General features: G+C 35.0%; 1 protein-coding gene across 2 annotated transcripts in view; it reads right to left on the reverse strand.

The window, feature by feature from the left end:
• SEMA3E (semaphorin 3E) overlaps positions 1-22,458 on the reverse strand; it is a 242,660-nt gene that overhangs the window by 42,979 nt on the left and 177,223 nt on the right. For both annotated transcript variants that reach the window (XM_025873254.2, XM_073898729.1), the window contains 2 exons: positions 11,093-11,186; positions 295-414 (listed from right to left, as the gene is read on the reverse strand). In XM_025873254.2, coding sequence (XP_025729039.1) covers positions 295-414; positions 11,093-11,186 — 214 coding nt within the window. The remainder of the gene's footprint in view (positions 1-294; positions 415-11,092; positions 11,187-22,458) is intronic.

Genomic DNA, 22,458 nt, shown 5'->3' on the forward strand with positions numbered 1-22,458 from the left:
GTTTTGTTTTGTTTTGCTTTTCATATATTTGGTTTGTTTTCTTCACTTAAATCCTGATTTCTAAGTATTGCTATGTGGGTAATTTGGTTTTATAATACAGCCAGTCCATTTTGATCTAAAATGATATATGCATATTACAGATAATATTTTAATTTAGGAATATTACTAAAATTCTGAAATTTGTAAAAACTGTAAAAGACATTTGTATTGTTATTATCAAAATGGCAAATTTCTCCTGAGTTCTAGACTTGTTTTCAATTCTGATTTATATGCTCTTTTTCTCTCGAACCCTACCTTTCAACAGGCGCTCGTCGTCATGCTCGGTGCGAATATGGGCCAGTCGCCCCATTGTCCGGAAGATCGCAGCGTCTCTGCCCCAGTAATCACTATAAAGTCCAGCAAACAATTCATTACCTACGTGGAAACATCAGTTCAAAAGAAGTCAGTATTTGTTTCTGGATCTGACAACAATCTATATGTCACAATGACATCAAACATATCCAGGTTTACTGCGTATATGACCTCATGAAGTGAATACTATTGTAAGAGCATGGGTACTGTCAGATTGCTAGGGCTGGAATATCGACTGCCACTTACTAGCTGTGTGAACTTGGGCTGGTTGCTTAACCTCTCTGTGCCTCAGTTTCCCCATTTCCAAATAGGAATAGCACTCAAAAGTACTTTAAAGAGTAAAACACTTCAAACAATAGCTGGCATATACTAAGACCTACATGGATACATTTTTTTTAAAGATGTATTTATTTATTTGAGAGAGAGAAAGAGAACATGCGCAAGTGGAGGGGAGGGGCAGAGGGAAAGAAGCTCAAGCAGGCTCCGCGCTGAGTGCAGAGCCCGCGAAGGGCTTGATCTAATGACTCTGAGATCATGACCTGATCTAAAATCAAGAGTCTAACTCTTATCTGACTGCGCCACCTAGGCGCCCCAGACCTATATAAATATTTGACAAGTAATCTGGTTCATTTTATTTTACCAAACTTCTTTTAACCTTTATATCATCAGGGTATTATTATTAATTTTTATATTATTATTACTGGTATTATATGCAAGACACCTAACTGAAATCCTTCTTGGAACAAGAGATTGCTTCCATTAACATGATTTTAGTATAGGAACCACAAAGTCTGACAAAGTTGTAAATAATCCAATTAGTTGTCATATAATTTGTATGTTTGTGGCATAGATGGGAATGATATAATTTATAATTTAATCAGTTAACAGAATGAACGAAGTCACTTATAACATGCGGTGGAGGTCCCAGACTTAAAGTCAGATCAAGGAATCACAAATGTACGCAGGGTTTCAAGAAATGACAATGTGTCCTTGGAAACAGCCAGAAAAACATTAAAACAGCTTATGGGAAGAGGAAAAAAAATAACAAATAGAAAAATAAAATAAAGGTAAAGGGGCCTGCAGAAAGACTGACACCTCTCAAGCATAGGAACTTGGAGTTCTCTTTTGTCAAAGGGACAACAAAAGATAATCAGTGTGCCCATGAGTGGGGCCAGAGGGACTGTCCTAGGCATATGCAGTTTGGGTGTCCTGTCCCTGGCAAAAATCTCTAAAAGAAGCAAATGATAGTAGCAGATCACTAGAAGCACCAGCCTCAATTTAGGGTGGTCAAATTCTCATAATGAATATCCTATAACTCTGGTCAGGTTTAAAAAATATAGAGCTGATGACCACACTGAGCTCAATGTATTAATGTTTTCCTGTTAAATACGGAATGTGTCCAAATGGTATTTCAAGTGCTTTAAAGTTTAAGAGAATTCAAATTAATTGTATCTCCAATTTAGTACATTTAACCGAATTAATTTTAGAATTAGAATTATTGAAGGTACAGGTTTAAAAATTTGACCGAGTATATAAACAGAATTTAGGAGAACTTGATTTCAAGTTTATAAATTTTAGTTTTTTAGTGATTTATTTGTTTATTTATTTTAGAGTCACAGAGAGCGAGTGGGGAGAAGGATGGCGGCGGAGGGAGCGGGAGAAAATCTCCAGCAGACGCCCCGCTGAGCGCGGAGCCCCAGGCAGGACTTGATCCTATGACCCCGAGATCATGACCGGAGCCGAAATGAAGAGTCAGACGCTCAACCGACTGAGCCACCCAGGTGCCCCTCAGGTTTATAAATTTTATTAGATTTTTTAAATTATTTCAATATTTATAAAGGGTTGTTTCTAAGCTAAGGCCTTTAAAACTTTGAGAAAAACTTGAATAGACTGAATATGTTTGTATGGCTTAAAATTTGAGAAAGTAATCAAATGTGCTGTCAATAGGACACTTTATAAAGAAGTTTATTTTCAACTTAGTTAACCGATTTACTTTTTAAAAAGTGAAGATAATTGCTTTTGTTATAGCAGATTTAAAAATAGAAAAATGAGATATAAACTGAATTTAAAGGCTTAGGAAAAGCAAGCTTTTAAAAATGTTAAAATAATAAACTAATTTTCATTTATACAAAGCAAGTAAAGGTAAACAGCTTCTTTGGTTCACAAAATCCACTAAGGATACTTAAAAAATATATACAGGAAATAGGTAAATAAAATCTAGGTTTCCCACCAAGGAATTCGCTTTTAAACTATACGTGTATGTAATATAAGAGAAACAGGAGAGAGGGGGTAAATATGGCAGAGTATTAACAACTGATGAATCCAGGTACATGGTACAAAGGTGTAAATTTTACTCCTCTTTCAATTTTTCTTTGGAGTTGAAAATTTTCCAGATAACAAGTTAAAAAAAACAGAGCTGTATTTGTTGAGTTCATCCTGTAACTCAAATGTACACTAAGTGAGAGATGTGATAAGGAAAGTAACAGAAAATAAAAAAGATGCTTTACCTCTGGACCTAAAATAAATTTGATAGAGAAAAGTTATATCAGAACTCGTATTTAAGCATGTCGTTTGGTAACAGAAGGGAAAAAAAGCAACACAATTTATATCAAAGTCAGTTACTGTTATATTCCTCAGAAAGTTATACCTCTATGTGGAGAAGGCGATTTTGAGATAAAATGCATTCAGTGGTTAGGGATATGAACCGTTTGTGGGAGGCATTCTGCACTAGTTGTACATGGATAAAAGAGAATCATGTTAAATTCATTAAAAAGGCCTTGGGGAACATCAACTTTATGGCATGAAAGAATGAGATGACCCATAAAAGTGTTCATTGACTATTGGACCACCAGAGCGAGGATTTTTCTGAAATGTTTTTGTTGTTAATTATTAAACTTGATTATATTCCCCATATAAAATATAAAGGCCAATTTGGAAAATTATTCTATTTTTCTAACATGGACTTGGCCGAATGCTTAATGCACAAATGGGTACCAAAAAACAGATTTCTTAAAAATCATGACAGTTTTCTGTTTCTTAAGTTTTTAATATTTGGTTTGACTTAATGTCTTAAAAGAGTTCTAGAACTTCCATATTTGAAAACAGAACTATCATGGGAAAATAATCTTCACATTAGTTCACAACAATTTTACTGTACTTATCCCAATCTGAAAACACTGTATCAAAGTTCCTCTTTTAATCAATTTCACAAACTTAACAAACAAGTACCCTGTGGAGACACTAGATGGCAGCCCTATGATACCGAATAATAACATATCCAAGAGGAGTTATCTGCACAAAGGAAAAGATGATATATTACCAATTTTACCCAATTTCCCTTTCTGTATTCAGATAAAAGAAAATAGTTTGTGAACAATTCAAATAACACAATATGAACTGTTTGACTTAAACTTCAAAGAAAGCACACAGGTGCTAAAAACTCAATGCTGTGTAAACTGAACCAAATGTGTTTCTGTTGGAAATGTTAGATTTTCCTCAGAAGGGAAAGATTCTTCTTTCATTGCTTATTATCAGTGTAAAGAATAAAATAAATTCATAGTAGTAGATAATAGTTATGCTTGGTAAAACATTTTCCTAAGGAAAACAAACTTCAATGAAAAATCATAAAGTAGAATAAGTCTTTAGGCACAAATATTACATAATAGTAATTAACTGAGCCAACATATTCAGCATCGTAATTGATACTACTTACAGCAAATACATAAAGTACATACGTATGATATTTCAATTGAATACTTTAAAATTATAACCGTTTGATATAATTAGGGTATATTTGTGATTCAATACCTTGGTATTTTATGAAGTACAAGAAAATCTGGATAAATCATATTTTCATGGATTAAAAAGAAAAAGGTTTCATATAAATAAAAAATACATTTTAGAGTTTCAATGATAAGAACAGAACTATCCAATTTTTCAGTTTTGTATGTCTATAAAGACATTTAATAAATGTGTTAGCTTAGCCATAGATTTAACTGGTATCTGATCTATTTCAATATTCTGAATATAAATAACCAACTTGATTTTTATGCCATATATTACATTTCATTCGTTATAGCACTGAATTCTGTTATGTTAATTTTAGATGGTCAAGTGTGGTTATAATAAAAAAAAAACAGCATCTGCAGGGTGTTTTGACAGGTGAGTGTAACTTATTATTGTCACGCTCAACATAGGCTCTCTGTACAGACACAAGAACAGTGGGAAGAGTTCTGCACTGGAAATCAGTCATACTAAGCCCCCAGCTTGAAATCTGCTATTCAGTATCTCATGGTCTTCATTACTTGTAAAATCACAGAGACCTATATGTAATTTCTTGAGCCTGCCAAGCTTTCATGTTCTCTCTGCCTGGAAACATTCTGCCTAAATTCTGCATCTCCTTTCCTGCTTCACCTCCCATGTACCTGGCTATTGTCCACAAGCCTTCCTTGACTAAACTTTTGTTAGTGTAGTGATTCCTAGTACCACCATAGTCCCTGTGCCTATTTCTATCATACTGCTCATCCTACTATATTAACTGACTGCCTATATGTTTGACATTATGCCTCACTAGAGTGTAGGCCTCTTGATGTGTCTTATGTATTCTCTTCTCCCCAATATCTTGCACAGTGTCTGGAATACAGAAAACGCTCAATAAGCATTTGTCGAATCCATGAAGAGCACAATGAATTAATTCGTGAATGTATCTAAAAATTCTTTTAGGTGCTTAAATTTAATAAAGCTATGACATGCAATAAAAACTCAGGGCAAGATCCTGATTTTTCAAAATCAGGATAAAATACTAAAAGAAAGAAAAACTATTAAGCATTTATATGAATAAGAGAATTCCTTGAATTTTTGTTCCTTAAAAAAGCCTATATTTAATAATTTTAATTCATGAACACAAGGACTCTATTTTCTTCCAGTATTTGTCTCTTAATAGTTTCAGCCCCAAAAGACTGTGTCTACACTAAACTGCTTATACGAAAGAAAATAAGAATCATTTGACTCTTGGCAATATAAAAAAACAGATCCACTGTAAATAATTCTACGTTAAAATGCATCATTACAATAGTTTTCTACATAATTCCTTTTTTACAGAACAAACTCTAATTGAAGTTTCAGTTAAACATATTGCATTGCCTTCATGTTTTATGAAACTTATCAACAGCTTTGTTCATGGACTGTATACTTACTAATCAATTTGAGTTTTTAGTCACCACATTGGAAATGCGGATTTTAATTGTTTCTTAAGACAAAATTCATAGTTTTCCATGCTTTTTGGCTTCTTAGGTTTTACTCAAGCATTTCTATTTGTGTTGTAAATGTCTACACATCTAAATAATGTGAAATATATTTGCCGCATGGACAGTACATGGCTAAAGATTGATTTTACTGCTTTAATTTATAACTGAGCTGTATAATTTTGTTAGAAAATCATTCTAATATCAGATGCATTATTTTGTAGAATGATTAGAACAGGCATCCTTGCATATAGAAACAAAATACATGCAAGCGGATGAGGGTGGAGAAGAGTGATCCATATATTCCAACATCCACATCCCACTTTACACTCACACTCTGCTTAGGATGCTAAAAGTAACCAGGCAGAATATATCCTTATAGTAGTTATATGGTTGTTGTTTGGACTTTTTTTTCTTCTGGCCTTATAATTTTTGTTTGTTTTGAGGAATCGTTAAGCAAAATATTCAAAGAGGCCCATAGACGCTGGTAGTTATAGCCAGAAGCAACAATAAGCATGTGGATAATTGGCATTTTGCCAAATGTGAGAGAGCAAGAGAGTTGGATAAGAAATTACAGACATTTTTTAGGGACAGGAACGTGGCAAAGGAATGACTTTAAGTATAAATTTCTGTACAACTGGGGTGAATTCAAGAAATAAGGCAATACGCTTCATTTGTTACATTTACAGAGGCTGCAGTTATAAAGACATACATTTTATCTTCATTTAGATTTTTCACTTATTTTTCTAATATTTATTAAGTCATATTTTGTGCCAGAACTATTCATTCGTAACTCTCTCCTGGATATAATTAATTTAAAAGGAACATTTATTTTTTAAAAAAATTAATGCTACTAATAGCTTGAAATAATCACTTAAATCTCCTCTGCATATATTCCAGCTCCCTTTCATTCAGTCAACACTGACCTTCGATTTACAGAATATATAATGAGCAGATATATTCACAAAGGTCTTATAATTATGAATAAAAGTACAGGAATAAAATTTCAGTGGCTATAAACTTTTGTAATTTTATTTGCTTAAAAAGGTAACATAGGACCAAAAAGAGGGTAGAAAGAAAATTTCAGTGCCTAAAATATCTTACTCATGGTTATTTGTTGAAATAAAATTTACTAAGTCTTTAAGTTGAGAAGTTCATCCTAAAAATATCCTAACAACAAAGCTAACACTTTGAAAGCAAAGAAAAAGTACGTGACAAATTAGAGTGGTTTTCCCCCAAATGCTAACAACATGCATGTGAGCGAACCATAGTCATGACAAGTATGGTAAATATAAAATTACACCTGGAACTACAAATCTGGGTCAGAATGAAATGTTAAAAAAAAAAAAAAAAAAAGGCAATAGAATTGAGAAGGCAAAGTATAAGGAAAATCCTGCAGTTACTGAAGGTGTTATAAACTTGTTAAGAATATTGCAATATTAAATCCAACAGAGCTGATGAAAGAGTCAACCAATATTTTCCTTCCTGGCCAAAGGTGCCTGGGTGGCTCATTTAGTTAAGTGTCCAACTCTTGATTTCAGCTCACGTCATGATGTCAGGGTTCTGAGATGGAGCCCTGTGTTGGGCTCCCCATTGGGCATGGAGTTTGCTTGAGATTCTCTCTCCCTTTGCTCACCATCCCCTCTCTTAAATATATATATATATATATTTGTTATTTCCTGAATTTTCATTTGGCTAGTCACCAAACCGAATAATTTGGTAGCAATAAAAGTACTACCTTTGGATGAAATAAAAGGTATAGGCAAGTAATACATCAATTTATTTTACTAAATACTCCAGTGTTTCAACAAAGTGTTTTTAAAACCAGGTTGTAATGTCTTACATTCCTCAGATACTTACTTAAGACCATTTTTAATATAAAATTAGTAATCATGGTAGGGGGAAATGTGGCTAAACATGCAGAAATATTGCACCTGCATTACAAATTTATATGCCGCCAGGATAAATTATGTTAATATCAAGTGGCATTTGGAGAGCAACCTTAATTAATGTATGATTTCATTTCGACTGATGTGTGAACATTCAGAACATAGCTAAACAAGGAGGTTGTTTTACTCCTTAAATCTTGTTTCACATGGCATCATTGCAAGATACTAACATTTCATTTCTAAATTAGATGATAAATTTAATTAAAACATGTTTGTTAACTTGTCTTTTACCTAGCAAATAATCTTTCTTCATTCAGTTTTTCGGTAATCTTTTTAGTTCACGTGATCTTCAGCCAACTGAATTTAAGTTAACTGAAATGAAAACTGTATCTAAAGTTAAGAAATGATAAGATGTTCTTTGATTTGCCAGCACATTTTTTTTTCCTTTGGGGGCCTTGTTAGCTTTATGAGTATTGTTACAAATTCGAGTTTCTTTTCATGAAAGCGCATCTTAAGGTGAACAGGCACTCAACAGGAAGTGTGACCCCCAATTAACAAACAAAGAAGGATTGTGGTCTCAAGATGGTCATCGTTTTGCTGGAGTCTTGTCCTAACCCATCAGCTGAGTACATGTGTGGCCATAAAATACCACAATAACGCATTCTTTCCCTGTTGGAGTAAGCTACACCGAGCTTGCCAAATTCCACCTCAGGTAGCTCCGTTTTTCCAGCCCAAATTCCTGCTGTTTTTTCAACTGGGTGAATTATTCTTATTTCCTCTCTCTCAGAGTTGCTGGCTCACATAGGTTATCAGGTTTCCGTCTCAGCGGCTACTGGGTATTCTACAAGGAGTGAATGATCCTTCAAAGGTACTTTGGGATGAAAGCTAGTGGATAAATGTGAAGAATTATATTTTTATTTCTTCTTTTTGGAGGGGTTATTCCTGTAACGTTTGTGTTTAGTTTGGAGGGCTCTTATGATTTGATTTCTCTTCTGAATGCGCGAAACAGCCACCCAGATGGCAAGCACTTCACATTTCAGCACAGTGTAATTTGATTTGGAAGTTCAATGAAACTCACTTGGAAATGTCCCTCCAGTAATATTTCCCCTCTTAAAAAATTCAGTTTTAAGTTCCTGGTTTCATGCATAAATAAACTCCAGGGAGGCTTAGTGGTGAGTGGCAGGGTGACTAAAGGAATTGTTTAAACCATTTAAATGAAATGTTAAAATTAAATGGTGTGCTAATCTTCTTAGGATTTCACTATAGAAGGAGTGTTTACTCTGTAATTTTCCACTTTCAATATCACTTGTTATATTCTTATGAATAATATCCCAAAATTTGTTTTTTGCTTGTTTAGGAATATTGAGTCTACTTGGTGAATATTTATAGGAGGCCTATTCTGTGCAAGATGTACGGTAAAAGAAATGATAAGAAAATCTCTTCCAAACATATTCAAATTTTAAATTTGTGAAGTTACCCCCCCAAAAAGCACTAAAAGCATTAGAAAAAATTATCTATCAAATGCATGGATTTTAATGCATACACTGCCATTTCTAACATTTATGGATCTGGCATTCATTCAAAGTGTCCCTCCTAAGATTTTGATTCCTACTGAAGTTTAAACTTAGTCCATCTTATTTTCATATTTAAAGTCTCCCTTCAGGGTGCCTGGGTGGCTCAGTCGTTAAGTGTCTGCCTTCAGCTCGAGTCATAATCTCAGGGTCCTGGGATGGAGCCCAGCATCGGGCCCCCTGCTCGGCGGGAAACCTGCTTCTCCCTCTCCCACTGCCCCCCTGCTTGTGTTCCCTCTCTCACTGTGTCTCTGTCAAATAAATAAATAAATTCTTTTAAGATAAATGAATGAATGAATGAATGAAGTCTCCCTTCCTCATAATCTGTTTATCACACACACACACACACACACACACACACACAAAGTTAGAGGAACACTAGCTATCTTAAAATACTATTTTTCTTTAAAATATTATACTTTTTAAGAATATTACATATCTTTATGCAAGTTCCGGAAGAACTTAATTACTAAGTGAAATCTCATTTTAGAGCCTTTTCAAATTATGGGGCTGAAGCAAATCAATCTTTCCCTATTAATTAGAGCTATCAGAAGATCTTTGCTCTACAGATATACAGTTGACCCCTGAACACCAAGGAGTTGGAAGCGCTGACCTTGCAGTTGAAAATTTGAATAAGACCTTGTGACTCCCCAAACACTTAACTACTAATTGACCAGAAGCCTTAATGGATAACCTAACAATTGATTTAACACACAGTTTGCATGTTTTATGTATTATCTACTGTATTCTTAAACTACAAAAAAGAAAATGTTAACAAAATCGGAAGGAAGAAAAGATACATTTACAGTACTGCACTGTATTTATAAAAAAAAAAAGAATTGCATATTTCTGGACCCACTGAGTTCAAACCTATGTTGTTCAAGGGTCCACTATATATAAAAAGAAGCTTTACTTACATGGACTTAAGTGCCATGACTGCGATGGGGAAGTACAGAGTGGGATGCAAGTCCCCATCAAAGTGAACTGTCTGGATGAGTTCAGGGACTATATAATTTCTAGAATACACAGGAATATCTGTATCAACTCAAAATCAAGCATATGGTATTCTGATTACTCCTCAGTGGGGAGTTTTAAGTGTTAACCCTTTCTTTATGATAGCAAGTCCCCACATGTTATTTTACACTTTCCCATTTTCTGCCAATAGGAGGACCTAATATTAGCCTATAACTCTTTAAGTGTTACAAATGTGATAATAGAAATCCGTACATCTGTACAATACTTATATCAGAACCTCACAACCCTGAGAAAAAAGGATTCCTCATAGCACCTAGTTAGGTGTCGGGGAGAGCTCTCTTCTACTTTATACTTGGGAACTCATCCATCTGTACCATCACAGTGCTGGAGTACTTTGCCAAGTATGCCATTTTAAACCCGGAGAATATAAACGAGAAAGAAAAATAACTTCATTGTGTCTTAAGTGAGGTACTCAAGTACCTCCTCTAATTAAATGGAGTCAAATGGAAATCTAGATCAGACATGCCAGCTTATTCTATTATTTCAATGTGGACATTTAATGGAATTTTGAACTGGTCAACCTCTATAGTTAACATTCTAGATTAACAGGAGTTTAGAAAAATAACGTTAACTTTCTCAATTGAGACGGCCTTCTGATGAATTCTACTGATGCAGAGAAAGGCACCAAGAAGAGAATATTAAAAGTTTCCCTAAAGTCACAGAGTAATTGAAATACTAGTTCAGTTTCTCTGGCCAGGTTTTTATAAAGTCTTCCTCTAACTGTATTTTTTGAACAATAAACAGCATAATACAAGATGTTTTATATCAGATATTAAGTAACAATTTGTACTTTCAGAAGGACACACACATACTTCACAGTAGCTGCACTTATCTTAGAGTCAAATTGGTTCAATTTAGCATGACTTGAAATCTAGTATCATTGCTCTCTGCACCGGTAAATAAATATGACTCGTCTACACCTGTAAAGAAACACCAGAAGGACCTAACCAAAGTTTCAGAACCGATATGGCGACCAACTGATGTCTGTGGCAACAATAATTACCAACTAAGGTGGAGGTGAAGGAGGAGCTGGCATCAGAAGGACATCTGCCCCTTCCTCTTTCGGACCTGTGCAGTTCCAGATGAAACAGGGGGCCCTTGGAAAAAACAAACAAACAAACAAACCAGAAAAGCCATTACGTATTTGCCAACTTTAGTAAGAATCTAATTGCTCAGATAAAATAGACAAAAAACTGACCTTTTGCAAAGCAGGTACTGGAAACAGTGTACCAGTGAGTATCATCAAGTAACGTAGGACCAAACTGGGTTTTGTAAATAAATGTATGGGTTTTCAGGCCCATAGGGGTTTTTTCACTCCTCCCAAGAAGTATGCAGGTGATGAAATGAAAGATGTTAGCAGTTTTTTTATCATGTGAGTGGACAGTACTGGTTATTCTGAGAGGTGTCTGGGAAATATTCCAAAGGAACGAAAACACGCTAAAAAAAGGTTACTAAAAGCGGGGTTTAGTGATAAATACAGAAATGGGCTGTTTTCACAAAGGCCACTAGTGATTTCTTTGGAGGGTCTGCAAAAGAAACTGATAGAATTTTCTATCAATATGGATTTATTTCCAATCACGTTTATTATTCATCACATGTTCTTGTATAGACATTTAATAATTTAGAGAATGATGGCTGCATAAACAATTACTGGAATATAGATGTATAAATAAATGTCACATCATGAGCAATATTTCACACTCGTGTCACATAAATGAGAGCTTGAAAGTATTTCTATGAAAAACTACTACTTCATCGGTTCCTATTGCAAGCACGTAACCACAGAAATTTTCTCTGAATATTCTCAGATTTCAAAATTCTCACTAATATATTTTTATAATTATTATTCATTAAGTGTGCTTAAATGGTTTGGGTAAAAGAAAGTAGTTTGGAAAAGCGGCAATAAGAATCAATACTGAAAATTTTGTAGGAAAACAACAACTACTCTGTAACAGAGTATTGCTGATACTGCCCACTGGTGTCTCTCAATAGCCCTGCCCATCTGTGAACCATGAACCTCAAAACAATCCTAAAGTCTCGAGTAACCTCTGAGAGTTGCAGCCACTTTTCTCAAACTTGAATTTGACTTTCTTAGCCACCCTCCTTACTCCCCATTATGTGTTCTGTCCTGATCTGGCCATTCTTATTTGACATACTTTTCTTTCTCTCTTTGATACTCTAAAATCACCATTCTGATCCTGCTATTCCAAAATCTGACCCCGATAACCCTCCAGTCTTATCCTTGGAATTGAACCACAGCCTAGGAAACAAATGGAGGCTCCTGACCCAGAGGTGGCTAAGAGCCACAAAACTTTTTTGAAGCCTCCAATTTTTTTTTTCCTACTTATACACTTCACACAGATCAGTAGAGAACAAGAATACCCATAAATAATTGGAAATAATTGGAGACATTTTTGTGTTCGCTCCTCAGAGATGACAAATTTGCAATGACATGAGAAAAAAAAGTTTGTTCAAATGAGACAGAATTATTGGTCTCCCCAACTAATACCTGTGAAGGGTCTGCATCTCGATTTGGAAAACTGACCCACAGCATTATGAGAAGGGGAAAGTGACCAAGCGTGTGAATGTAATACTTGTTTGACCCTTTAGTCACTGCCACTTTAGAGATTACTTGAAAAAAGCTGGTAGGACATACATTTTATATTTGTTCTAATCCAGCCAAATGTCCAAATATTTGGTCATAGGAAGCTGTTAAAGAGATACACTGAACTGCTCTCCTAAATCAAGACTTTCTACAGCTTCAAACTTCTGATACTCAACTTTTTATCACGAATGACAGATAAAGGTGATTTACCTAAGGGGTAAAATTAGATACCTTCAACACTAAAATTGAAACTGCAAGTGAAAAACAAGGGTGTTGCTTATTTATTTGAATCAGTGCAATATATTAAGTTTAAACTGTCAAGTAGATGAAACAGAAAATGCAAACTAAGAATTTTAAGATCAAGAGAATCTCAGACTTCGAAGGACTGTAGTTAGAAGAAGAGAATGAAGTCACAATTTCTTAGAAAAGTCACAGGTTTTCAAAAGTATAAATCATAATCTAGTTTCCAGAGGCTGTTGATTGGTGAATTTCAGCACAGGTCTGAGGTATAAATTATCTGACATATGAGTATCTTCAACTTTCAAGAGAAGTTGATTGAATGAACAGAATCCTATATTCAAAAAGACGCCTATGACCCTAACATTTTGAAAACAATCAAGTGGAACCCAGAATCAGGTGAAATTTTGAGTTAATGTATGAGGCCCAATTCTGTGTAGTAGGTACATCTAGCCGAGTCTGTAAAAGGACATCCTCTTTTACAAAACCTCAAATTTAACCCTGAGAATAAATGAGTGCCAGACATTCAAATATTCTGAGATCTATGCCTCCTGTCCAGACTCACATGTACCTTGACTGAACCCTTTCACTATTATGCAGAAGACTCCAAATATCTATCTCATTTATTTGATTAATGGCTAAAGCTACCTCGACAGAGACATTTTAAAATAATAAAAGAGTTAAACTTTTTGCCTGCTTTTTACATCACTGTTAAAAATCCGTATTTTTGAATAAAGGAATAAAGGACAGACTAGCATATTAATTTTTAAAAATGCATGTGTTGGGGCACCTGGGTGGCTCAGTCAGTTAAGTGTGTGCCTTTGGCTCAGGTTATGATCCTAGGGTCCTGGGATCGGGCCCCCCCGTCAGGCCCGGAGCCTGCTTCTCCTCCTCCGTCTGCTGTTCCCCCAGCTTGTGCTGTCAAATAAATAAATAACATCTTTAAAAAAATAAAATAAAAATGCATGTGTTCTTCAGTTTCTAATTGTGTAGTCCACTACTGAATAAAGAGAAAAAAAAAGATAAACTACTAAAACACCCCTGCTTTAGAGAAGCACCATTATCTTCATGCACAAAGAGAAGAAAGGTCCCTATCTTTAGAGGAGATAGTCATTTCATCCATAGCAGTTGGTTAATAATACTCCAGGATTCAAATCATACAAAGAAAAAAAAAAAAGACAATGACCAATTGGATTATAGAGTGTGGTACTTCTTAAATTTGACAACTACTGGAATGTGTATTTTGAAGACTATAATATTTATAACAAAATAATGAAGAGGTGTTTTGAACCCTTGAAAGTTCTGGAAGTGCTCTCACAGACTGGGTGCCGGCAGTTATGAGCTACTTGCAGCTTTCTGAAGATCTTTTTTTTTTTTTTTTTTTTTTTTAGATTTTATTTATTTATCTGACAGAGAGAGAGACAGCAAGAGAGGGAACACAAGCAGGGGGAGTGGGAGAGGGAGAAGCAGGCTTCCTGCTGAGCAGGAAGCTCAATGCGGGGCTCAATCCCAGGACCCCGGGACCATGACCTGAGCCGAAGGCAGACGCTTAACAACTGGGCCACCCAGGCGCCCCTTTCTGAAGATCTCTTACTTGGGCTCATCTATGTGTTCAGGATAATAATGCCCATACAATATTAAAAATTCAGCAGGGACTCTAGCACCCCAGGAATCCTGATCTGACCTCTTTGTCTGCCCTAGAATCTCCTCCTTGCCCTTTTGGTGTCCTAGCAAGCATCATATGAAGCCCTCTTCCATATCATTTACTTTTCTGTGTTATAATTGTCTGTTTGACTCTCCTTCCTACTAGTTTTGTAGGGTTTTCTCAAGGAAACTGCCCATGTGATGTTAATCTCTGATCCCCTCTAACAAATAAAGTACCTGGCACATAATAAATGCACAACTGTGTGTGATGTTTGAAAAAATACTACCTTTCTAGAAACAATTTTTTTTTCTTTTTGCCTTTGCTTATTTTCCTTTGTATCTAAAAGAACTCACAGACTGCTGTAGACAAGTGTGCTGATTTGAAACTAGACAATATATATAAATCGTGCATGTTGAGGGCTGCTCATAAAGCAACATCATGGTCTTATTGTTTTTCTATATTTTGATCGCCATTGGCTTTAGTAAAACTATTACACTGTTAAAACAACTACAGGAAGAACAGATGTTAATTTCCCGAGCTATTTAATGAAGATAATATATTTTTATATATACTATTACAATTTATAAGGGATTCTTACCAGGATTAATACATTAAGGGTTAGGATAAATTGAATACTCCCTGTCATTTATTAAAAAAAAAATCAAATACTGAAGAATGATAGCGGTGTTTGTTTTTATCCCCAATGACCTTATTAATGATAATATGTAATCTGAAGTAATACAGAGGTGTGACATGGAGGTACAATCATTTATTAGTATTTCTCCATATGACTGATTTTTTTTTAAATGAGTGTAAGATATTCTTTTGATACTGTGGTGTATGGTCATGAAATTTCAATACTGAGCTAAGAGTAAAGACTGAGTTCCTAATTCTTATCAAACAACTAACTTGACAGCAGTTTTTAATAATTTACCTGATCTTTCGTTTCATAATTTTAGAGCAAAGGCTTTCTTTACCCTGTTAAAGCTACATATGAAAGAAAGACACATTGGTTCGATTCATCTTAATTCCTCAGGACTCAATATATTATTTTTGCAACTTCATACAGCAGAAATGTGGAAATTGTTGAGAAGAGGTACAAAGAAAAATTTTATCTTAGACTGGTTAATACTGATAACAGAAAACAGGCAAATTCCAAAAGTCTGTTGCTTTGTTCTGCACAGATCAAGCTGACTTCAAAATTAACTATAAATTCAAGAATGACATTTCTCACATTGAGAGTTCATTGTGATATAAAATGCAGTGTTTAATTTAGTGCACAATCCAATAAAATACTAAAAAGCGAGTAATAGCCTTTTCTTCCATGAAGTGGAATTCAGCCACCAAACCAACCAGAAAACTGGAGGCATGATGATATATTGTCAATGACCCCAAAGCAATTGCGCTTATGGTTCAATATGTAATGTTGGTGTTTAACCTTATTGAGAATGTTGGTCAGTACTTACACTGGCTTTCCATTATCTGTGTTTTAACGGCTGGAATTTCTGTCTGGGTAATGTGGCCTAAATTTACAAGACATCACTAGCATTAGCAGTGTGGGTTACACTTTTGGTTTCAGTGTGGTATGAGCAAGGTTTTCAATAGGCTCCCCTGTGCTTGAGAGAAAGCAGGACATGTAGTTTGCCAATGTGCTCTTCAGAAAAAAAGTTAAAGAATAAATGGTAAATCTTTCCAGGAGAATTTTCCCCTTCAGGCCTTGAAGGAAGTGCTCGGAACCCAGCAAGACTGCTGTAAGCTATTTTCAATAGGTGTGAGTTACTGCATATCAGGTGTCAAATGGGATGCCAATTAAATGAAATGAGAGTTTCCCAGTAATAAGTCAGTGTGGTGAACTATTTTCCCCTTAGTGTCAATGGCAAATTCTGAAAAGATGTCAGAAAAAAACTAGAGGACAAAAACAAATAATCCCCTATTTTATTAACTATTTCTAATGGCTAGAGAAAAAGTCATAAAATACGCAAGGCACGTAAACATGTAGCTGTCAAAAATGAACAATAAAGGTACAATTTTGGTAAGTCAGTGTCTAGAATAACCATATCATGCACCTTAGTTCTTTATATAATAGTTGTCTAATAACCTGTAGCAAATTAATTCTGAAAGTGACTCATTACACTTTTTCCTTTCTTCTGCCAATCAAAAACATGTATTAAATAATATTTGAAACATTGCCCAAACACTGAATAAACTAGCAGAAAAAATACAAAACAGGAGTGAAATTTTAAGTAAACATTTTGACCCTAATAGTTTTGCATTTTAATTTTTTTTACATTTGTAATTTCTAAAACATGTCATATTTGTATAATTCTTTAAAATGTAGGAACTACTCTAGCATATACTGTTTCACCTTCAAAATAAGCCTATGAGGTAAAATAGGGTCAATAATACTGTTCACAAATATTATTTTCCTTTTATAGATGAGAAATCAGAGGCAGGGTGAGGCTTAGCAAGTCTCAAAGAGTGTCTTCGAACTTCTGGTTCCATGTTCATTTTACAGACAGTATTATCCATCCTACTTACCACTGTAGATGGAGAGGGGATATATGTTTGTGCTGCTGGGCATGGCTGAGTGTCTTTTCTGAGGTAATTAAGGTATAGTCAGGGTTTGAAAATGTGTATTAAGATTTTTTTAAAGAAGAAAATATTTATCATTTAGTTATCTATTTATTAAATTATATGTTCAAATGTTTTATTTCCTTTAACATTACTGAAATAGCTCGCGGATGCTAAACATTTTTTTAAAAGCATATATAATACATCTACAGTAAAATTCTAACTCACTTGTCTTGTGCTGAATTTGTAAATAAATATTCGCTTAAACTGATACTTGTGGGCCAATAATCTTTCCCCCGCTTTCGTGTTTCCTTTGATTACTTCACGGTTACATTCTCCTCACCCTCATCTTATGCCAATAGTCTCTTAAATTCCACACCATTAGCTCTGTCTACCAGAAACGTATGCCTGGCGTATTAAGAGTACCGGAAACAAATACTCTTCAAACTTTAATTATTATATTGTCCTGAAGCCTGCTTTTATTAGAAAACATCATCATCCTCGCTGCCTACCTCTTCCTCACCACCCTCTCAAATATAATCGTGCCACTCTCTCTCTCTCTCTGGTGCTTCCTCACTGTTATGAAGTCTAAACTCTAAAATGGCAATTCAGGATCTTCACAGTCCTGTCTTGGGCTTTCTCCCTCCTGACTCCCACCATCCAATCAAAACTCCAGCAGCACAAGCTGGTTGACTTTCTTTAAAAGTTGTATGCCTGATAATACCCACTGCTCTTCCATTATACTTTCCCTTTGGGAAAAGGGAATTCAATTCTTCCTTATCTCTACAGCAGAAACCCCTATGTGATGAGGAAATGATGTTGAAAATTGACTTTGCTGATATTCTGGGAGACGTTTCAAAGTGAAACTTCTCCCATAGGCTGTGCCATTATCTCTTGTAACATTATTTCCATCGCATTGTGAGTAGGTACATACAGGTAATTCAACAAGCATTTATGAAGCCTACTACATTCCAGGCATTCAATCAATACTGAATTTAGGAAACATGATGCATGCTACTCCTTTGGGACCCCATAAAAATTAAGTAAAGCATCCTAGCTAATTGTAAATTTCACAAATAGCAAAGCCAAAATGAACAGCTGACTACAACTAATATGCTAGCTAAATTTTTTCATGAAACAATATATTAACTATACTTCGATGGCAGAAATAAAGTCTCTGATGTTATTTAATAAACCAGGAAGAAGAAGGAGGAGGAGAATGAAAACAGAAATAGGAATAAGACTTGAAATAAGAGTCAAAATGTTTTCACAAAGAGAGCTAATCCAAAGTGGAGATAAGAAAGCCTCTGATTTGATCTATGGCTCAGGTCCCATAACCTCTTTCAACCCCAATTTCAACACTTGTGAAAAAGAAGAAATAATATTTCTCTGTTGCTCTCTCCTATGACTGTTGTGAGAAGAAGAAATATTAAAAAAAATTCAAGAATTAGAAAATTTGAATGTGACCTAACTATATAGGAAGCTAAAACAGACCTCTTACAAATCCAAGGGTTTGCAACCAGATATTTTATGTCAAACGCAATAGTGCATAATGCTGATTTCATTCTGTATTATTTTGTTTTTGTTTTGCAGTTAACTTTAAAACCTTATTCTATATGATGAGAAGCCATAAGTGTAAGAATACACACTAATATGGATAGTATTTCAAAGAACTGTGGATAAATGATGGATTATTCAATAAATGGTGTTTGGACAACTGGAGTGCCATATGGAAAAAAATAAAGTTTGATTACTACCTCATGTCCCATAGCCCTGTAGCCAATTTCCAGCTTGATCAACAATTTAAACATAAGAAATAGTATTATACAAGGAATAAAGACATAAAAACTTTGTATGTAAACTTGGCCTTTTAAAACAAGACACAGAATCTAGGAGACATAAAAGAAAGATTGATAAATAATACAGCTTAATGATTTTGAGAAAAAAATCTTACATGGGAAAAACCATAAACATTTTTTCACTCAAAAAAAAAAGGCTTTCTTCTTTCCTTATCATATAATGAACTCACACAAATCAATAAAGATCACAAAACAAATTTAAAAAATTGTCCGGGCCCATAAAAGTTCAAAATGGTCTTAGCATATTCCTTTTATTCTAAGAAGCAAAGAAGCTATGAAAACTATTAGAGTTACATCACAAAGACTTAGAAGACGTATGTCAGCTTGAAGAGGTACCTACAGGACAAAGATGACACAATCTATTTATTAATAAGTAGAAGAATTGCAACAGACTGAAATAAGCCTAAGAAAATAGAGAGATGGCTGCTGAAGTATTTGCTGGACATACCCTATAAAGGCCACATTAGAAAATGTCATATTATAATTAAATATCTAGTTCTGAAATTAAGAAATTTGGCACTTTAATTATGTGAAAAATGAGCAGAGCCAGTCTTCCAATAATTATAGCATTGGTTATAATTTGATTCATTTACCTTATGATCATCTGTGTTTGATTTTGGAAAAGTCAAATTTAGTGTGATAGAAAAATCTATCACAGGGGCGCCTGGGTGGCTCAGTCATTAAGCGTCTGCCTTCGGCTCAGGTCACGATCCCAGGGTGCTGGGATCGAGTCCTGCATTGGGCTCCCTGCTCCACAGGAAGCCTGCCTCTCTCTCTCTCCCCCGGCCCCTGCTTGTGTTCCCTCTCTCGCTGTCTCTCTGTCAAATAAATAAATAAAATCTTTTAAACAATAAAATAAAATAGAATAAAATAAAATAAAATAAAATAGAAAAAGAAAATCTATCACAATATGTCTGGTCAATCCCTGCCTGGGCTACCCAGTTAATCTGGTGCTAAATTTACAATGGATATTGAAACTGAAACATCACTGTGTAATAAATTATTAAGTAGCTTACTTAGAATCTCTTTACATCAACAAATTATATAATACTCAAAGCAGGTCTACATGTAAAAATGCTGGAAAAAAATAGAATTTTGCTCTAATGGGCATCATGATCTAGATTTCATAATTTTAGCTGCTTAAATAAAATGCCAAGAATGCTAGTGAATGTACCTGCGAGTGGCTACTTCTTGAGCAATTACGAACGTCTATCCTATATAGATATTTTAGAGCAAATCTAGTAGAAAAAAAATAGTGGTAGTAAGTATTTGTTCAGTATAAGCAGGGTTTAATTTCTGATATTCTCTATACACTGTATAGTAAAATAACTGGTACAGCATAAATGAGCAATTAAGCTGTGTCTGTTTCTTAGATAAAAATACATGGTACCTATATGATAATTCATATATATGTATATATAACAATCTATGTATGACAACAAAAGCATTTATATGTCAATATGTGAAATATAAAATATTAATATGAAATACTCTGCTAACTTAATGTTTATATTAACATCAAAATTATAAATAGGAGAATGCTAAAAATTATCATGAATAAAATTTCATGCATATTTTTAAAAAAATTTAACTGAAAGATGCTGGTCATCATTTAGACATTTACACGTGGAAAGAAAAGATCCATCTTGACTCAAGTTAGCTTTTAGATCTGGACTTCTCGACTGTTTTTCCTGTCCACCTTCTCCGGGTCTGACTACTCTCACTGTTATTCTGACCACACACAATGAAGCAAGAATCAAAATTCTTTTTTGAGGACAAAGATGCTTTTTATAAAACTATGAATATCTATTTTTCATGGGGAGGAAGTCATAGCCCCTTTTTAGTCTACAGCCAGTCTTTGGAGCAATTCCTCATTTCTGAATCCCTGTTCCCTTTCACTTAGACACATGTGAAAACTCTTCAATCTTCTGAGTGTTCCCACTGCTGACTGAGTCAAACATGATCACAAAGGATCACAGTCCCGTGTGGAGAAGAAAGAAAAGAACTGCTGGTAAAGGAAAAATCAATTCACCATCTGCACAGTCAGAACGGGACAGCTGCAAGGGAAGGGACGCTTTCTCTAACAGCTGATTTGTCATTCAGTCCTGCCTGGACCCATACAGCTCTTGCAGTTACCAGTGTCAACAAAGGGAATTCTGGAAAATAGGGCTAATGGGTAGTCTTTTCATGATTATCGGAGTCTAGGTTAAAAGATTCCTGTTTTTTTTTCCCCTTGGGGACAGAGGAAATATCCATGTGCGGAATTGTATCTTCATTATGGTCTTCTTATATATTTAGAGGCGAGTATTCCAAAATCATTTTCAAAGCTAATAACCATTAAACCTTTTCTGATTTTATGATGCCCAGGCTACAGCTTAACTTGCTCTATACTTGAAATGGGAAAAACTACTCCAGGTTTTCCCAGTTGTGAGAATGTATGTTTCTAACCTTCTTCCTGCATCTCATCCATCCCTTTATCAAACCACAAAAATCAGCTTATTACACAAACATTATAAAGGGAGGTGAGCATATCCTTGGCATGTTTCTTGCTTTTAATGATTACTGTGGAGGCTCATGCCTGTAGAGAGAGACAGAATAGAAATATAATCAAATTAAAACAGACAACCAGCATATTTCACTGGGATCACATCATCAGCGATAAGAGAATTGAGAACAAACACAGTATCTAACGTACACTCTCCATGACTCACTTTCACGGGGGTCTTTCAACGTGCCCTTTGTTACTCTGCGCAGCTCTGTGCAAGCTGCTGCAAAGGTAAATAGCAGTTCATTCCTGCTGAGCCCTTAAGACACAAAACACTTTACCTAAACATTCTCCTTCATGGCTTATTACAAATCTTTAAGATAGGTATTTAAATGTATAGTGATCCTTTAAAGAACATCACAAAATGGGAACTATGTCTTTCAGGCTCTAGATGGGGAAATATAATTACTATAATGAGTGCATCAGTGTGAAAAGTCCTATAATGAGGTACACACTAGGATGACAACAACAACTTGGAACCTAATTTTAGTCCTGGGGGCAGAGTGGTCTGGGCTGAAAGGAGTAGTAATACTCTGAAATGTTTTTCCCAGGGAAACAAACAGACAAAAAAACAATTAGTTAAGATTTACATTTAGGAACACTCTCTATCGTTCCAGAAACGTTGCTTATTTGTTTAGTCCATTGTTACTACGACCTTATGAGATAGATATTTTTACCCAATTTTACAAATAAAGGTTCCGAGGCTCAGAGATATAAAGAAGCGTATCCAAATTCATACAGCTAGTAACAGGAAGATCGAATTCCGAAGCCTCTCAACCACTCTTCTGAAGAAAGGAGTGAGTAGCCCTGATGGACTGTCACCAGACTTGCAAAGGGGAAGCTTAATGAGCAGGAGGGAGAAGACAGAAAGTGGGTTAGAGGCTGACTGTGAAGGACACAGGCTGTC

This window comes from Callorhinus ursinus, unplaced genomic scaffold, assembly GCF_003265705.2.
Source record: "Callorhinus ursinus isolate GAN/ISIS: 27379988/994484 unplaced genomic scaffold, GSC_fseal_2.0 scaffold12, whole genome shotgun sequence".
Taxonomy (NCBI): domain Eukaryota; kingdom Metazoa; phylum Chordata; class Mammalia; order Carnivora; family Otariidae; genus Callorhinus; species Callorhinus ursinus.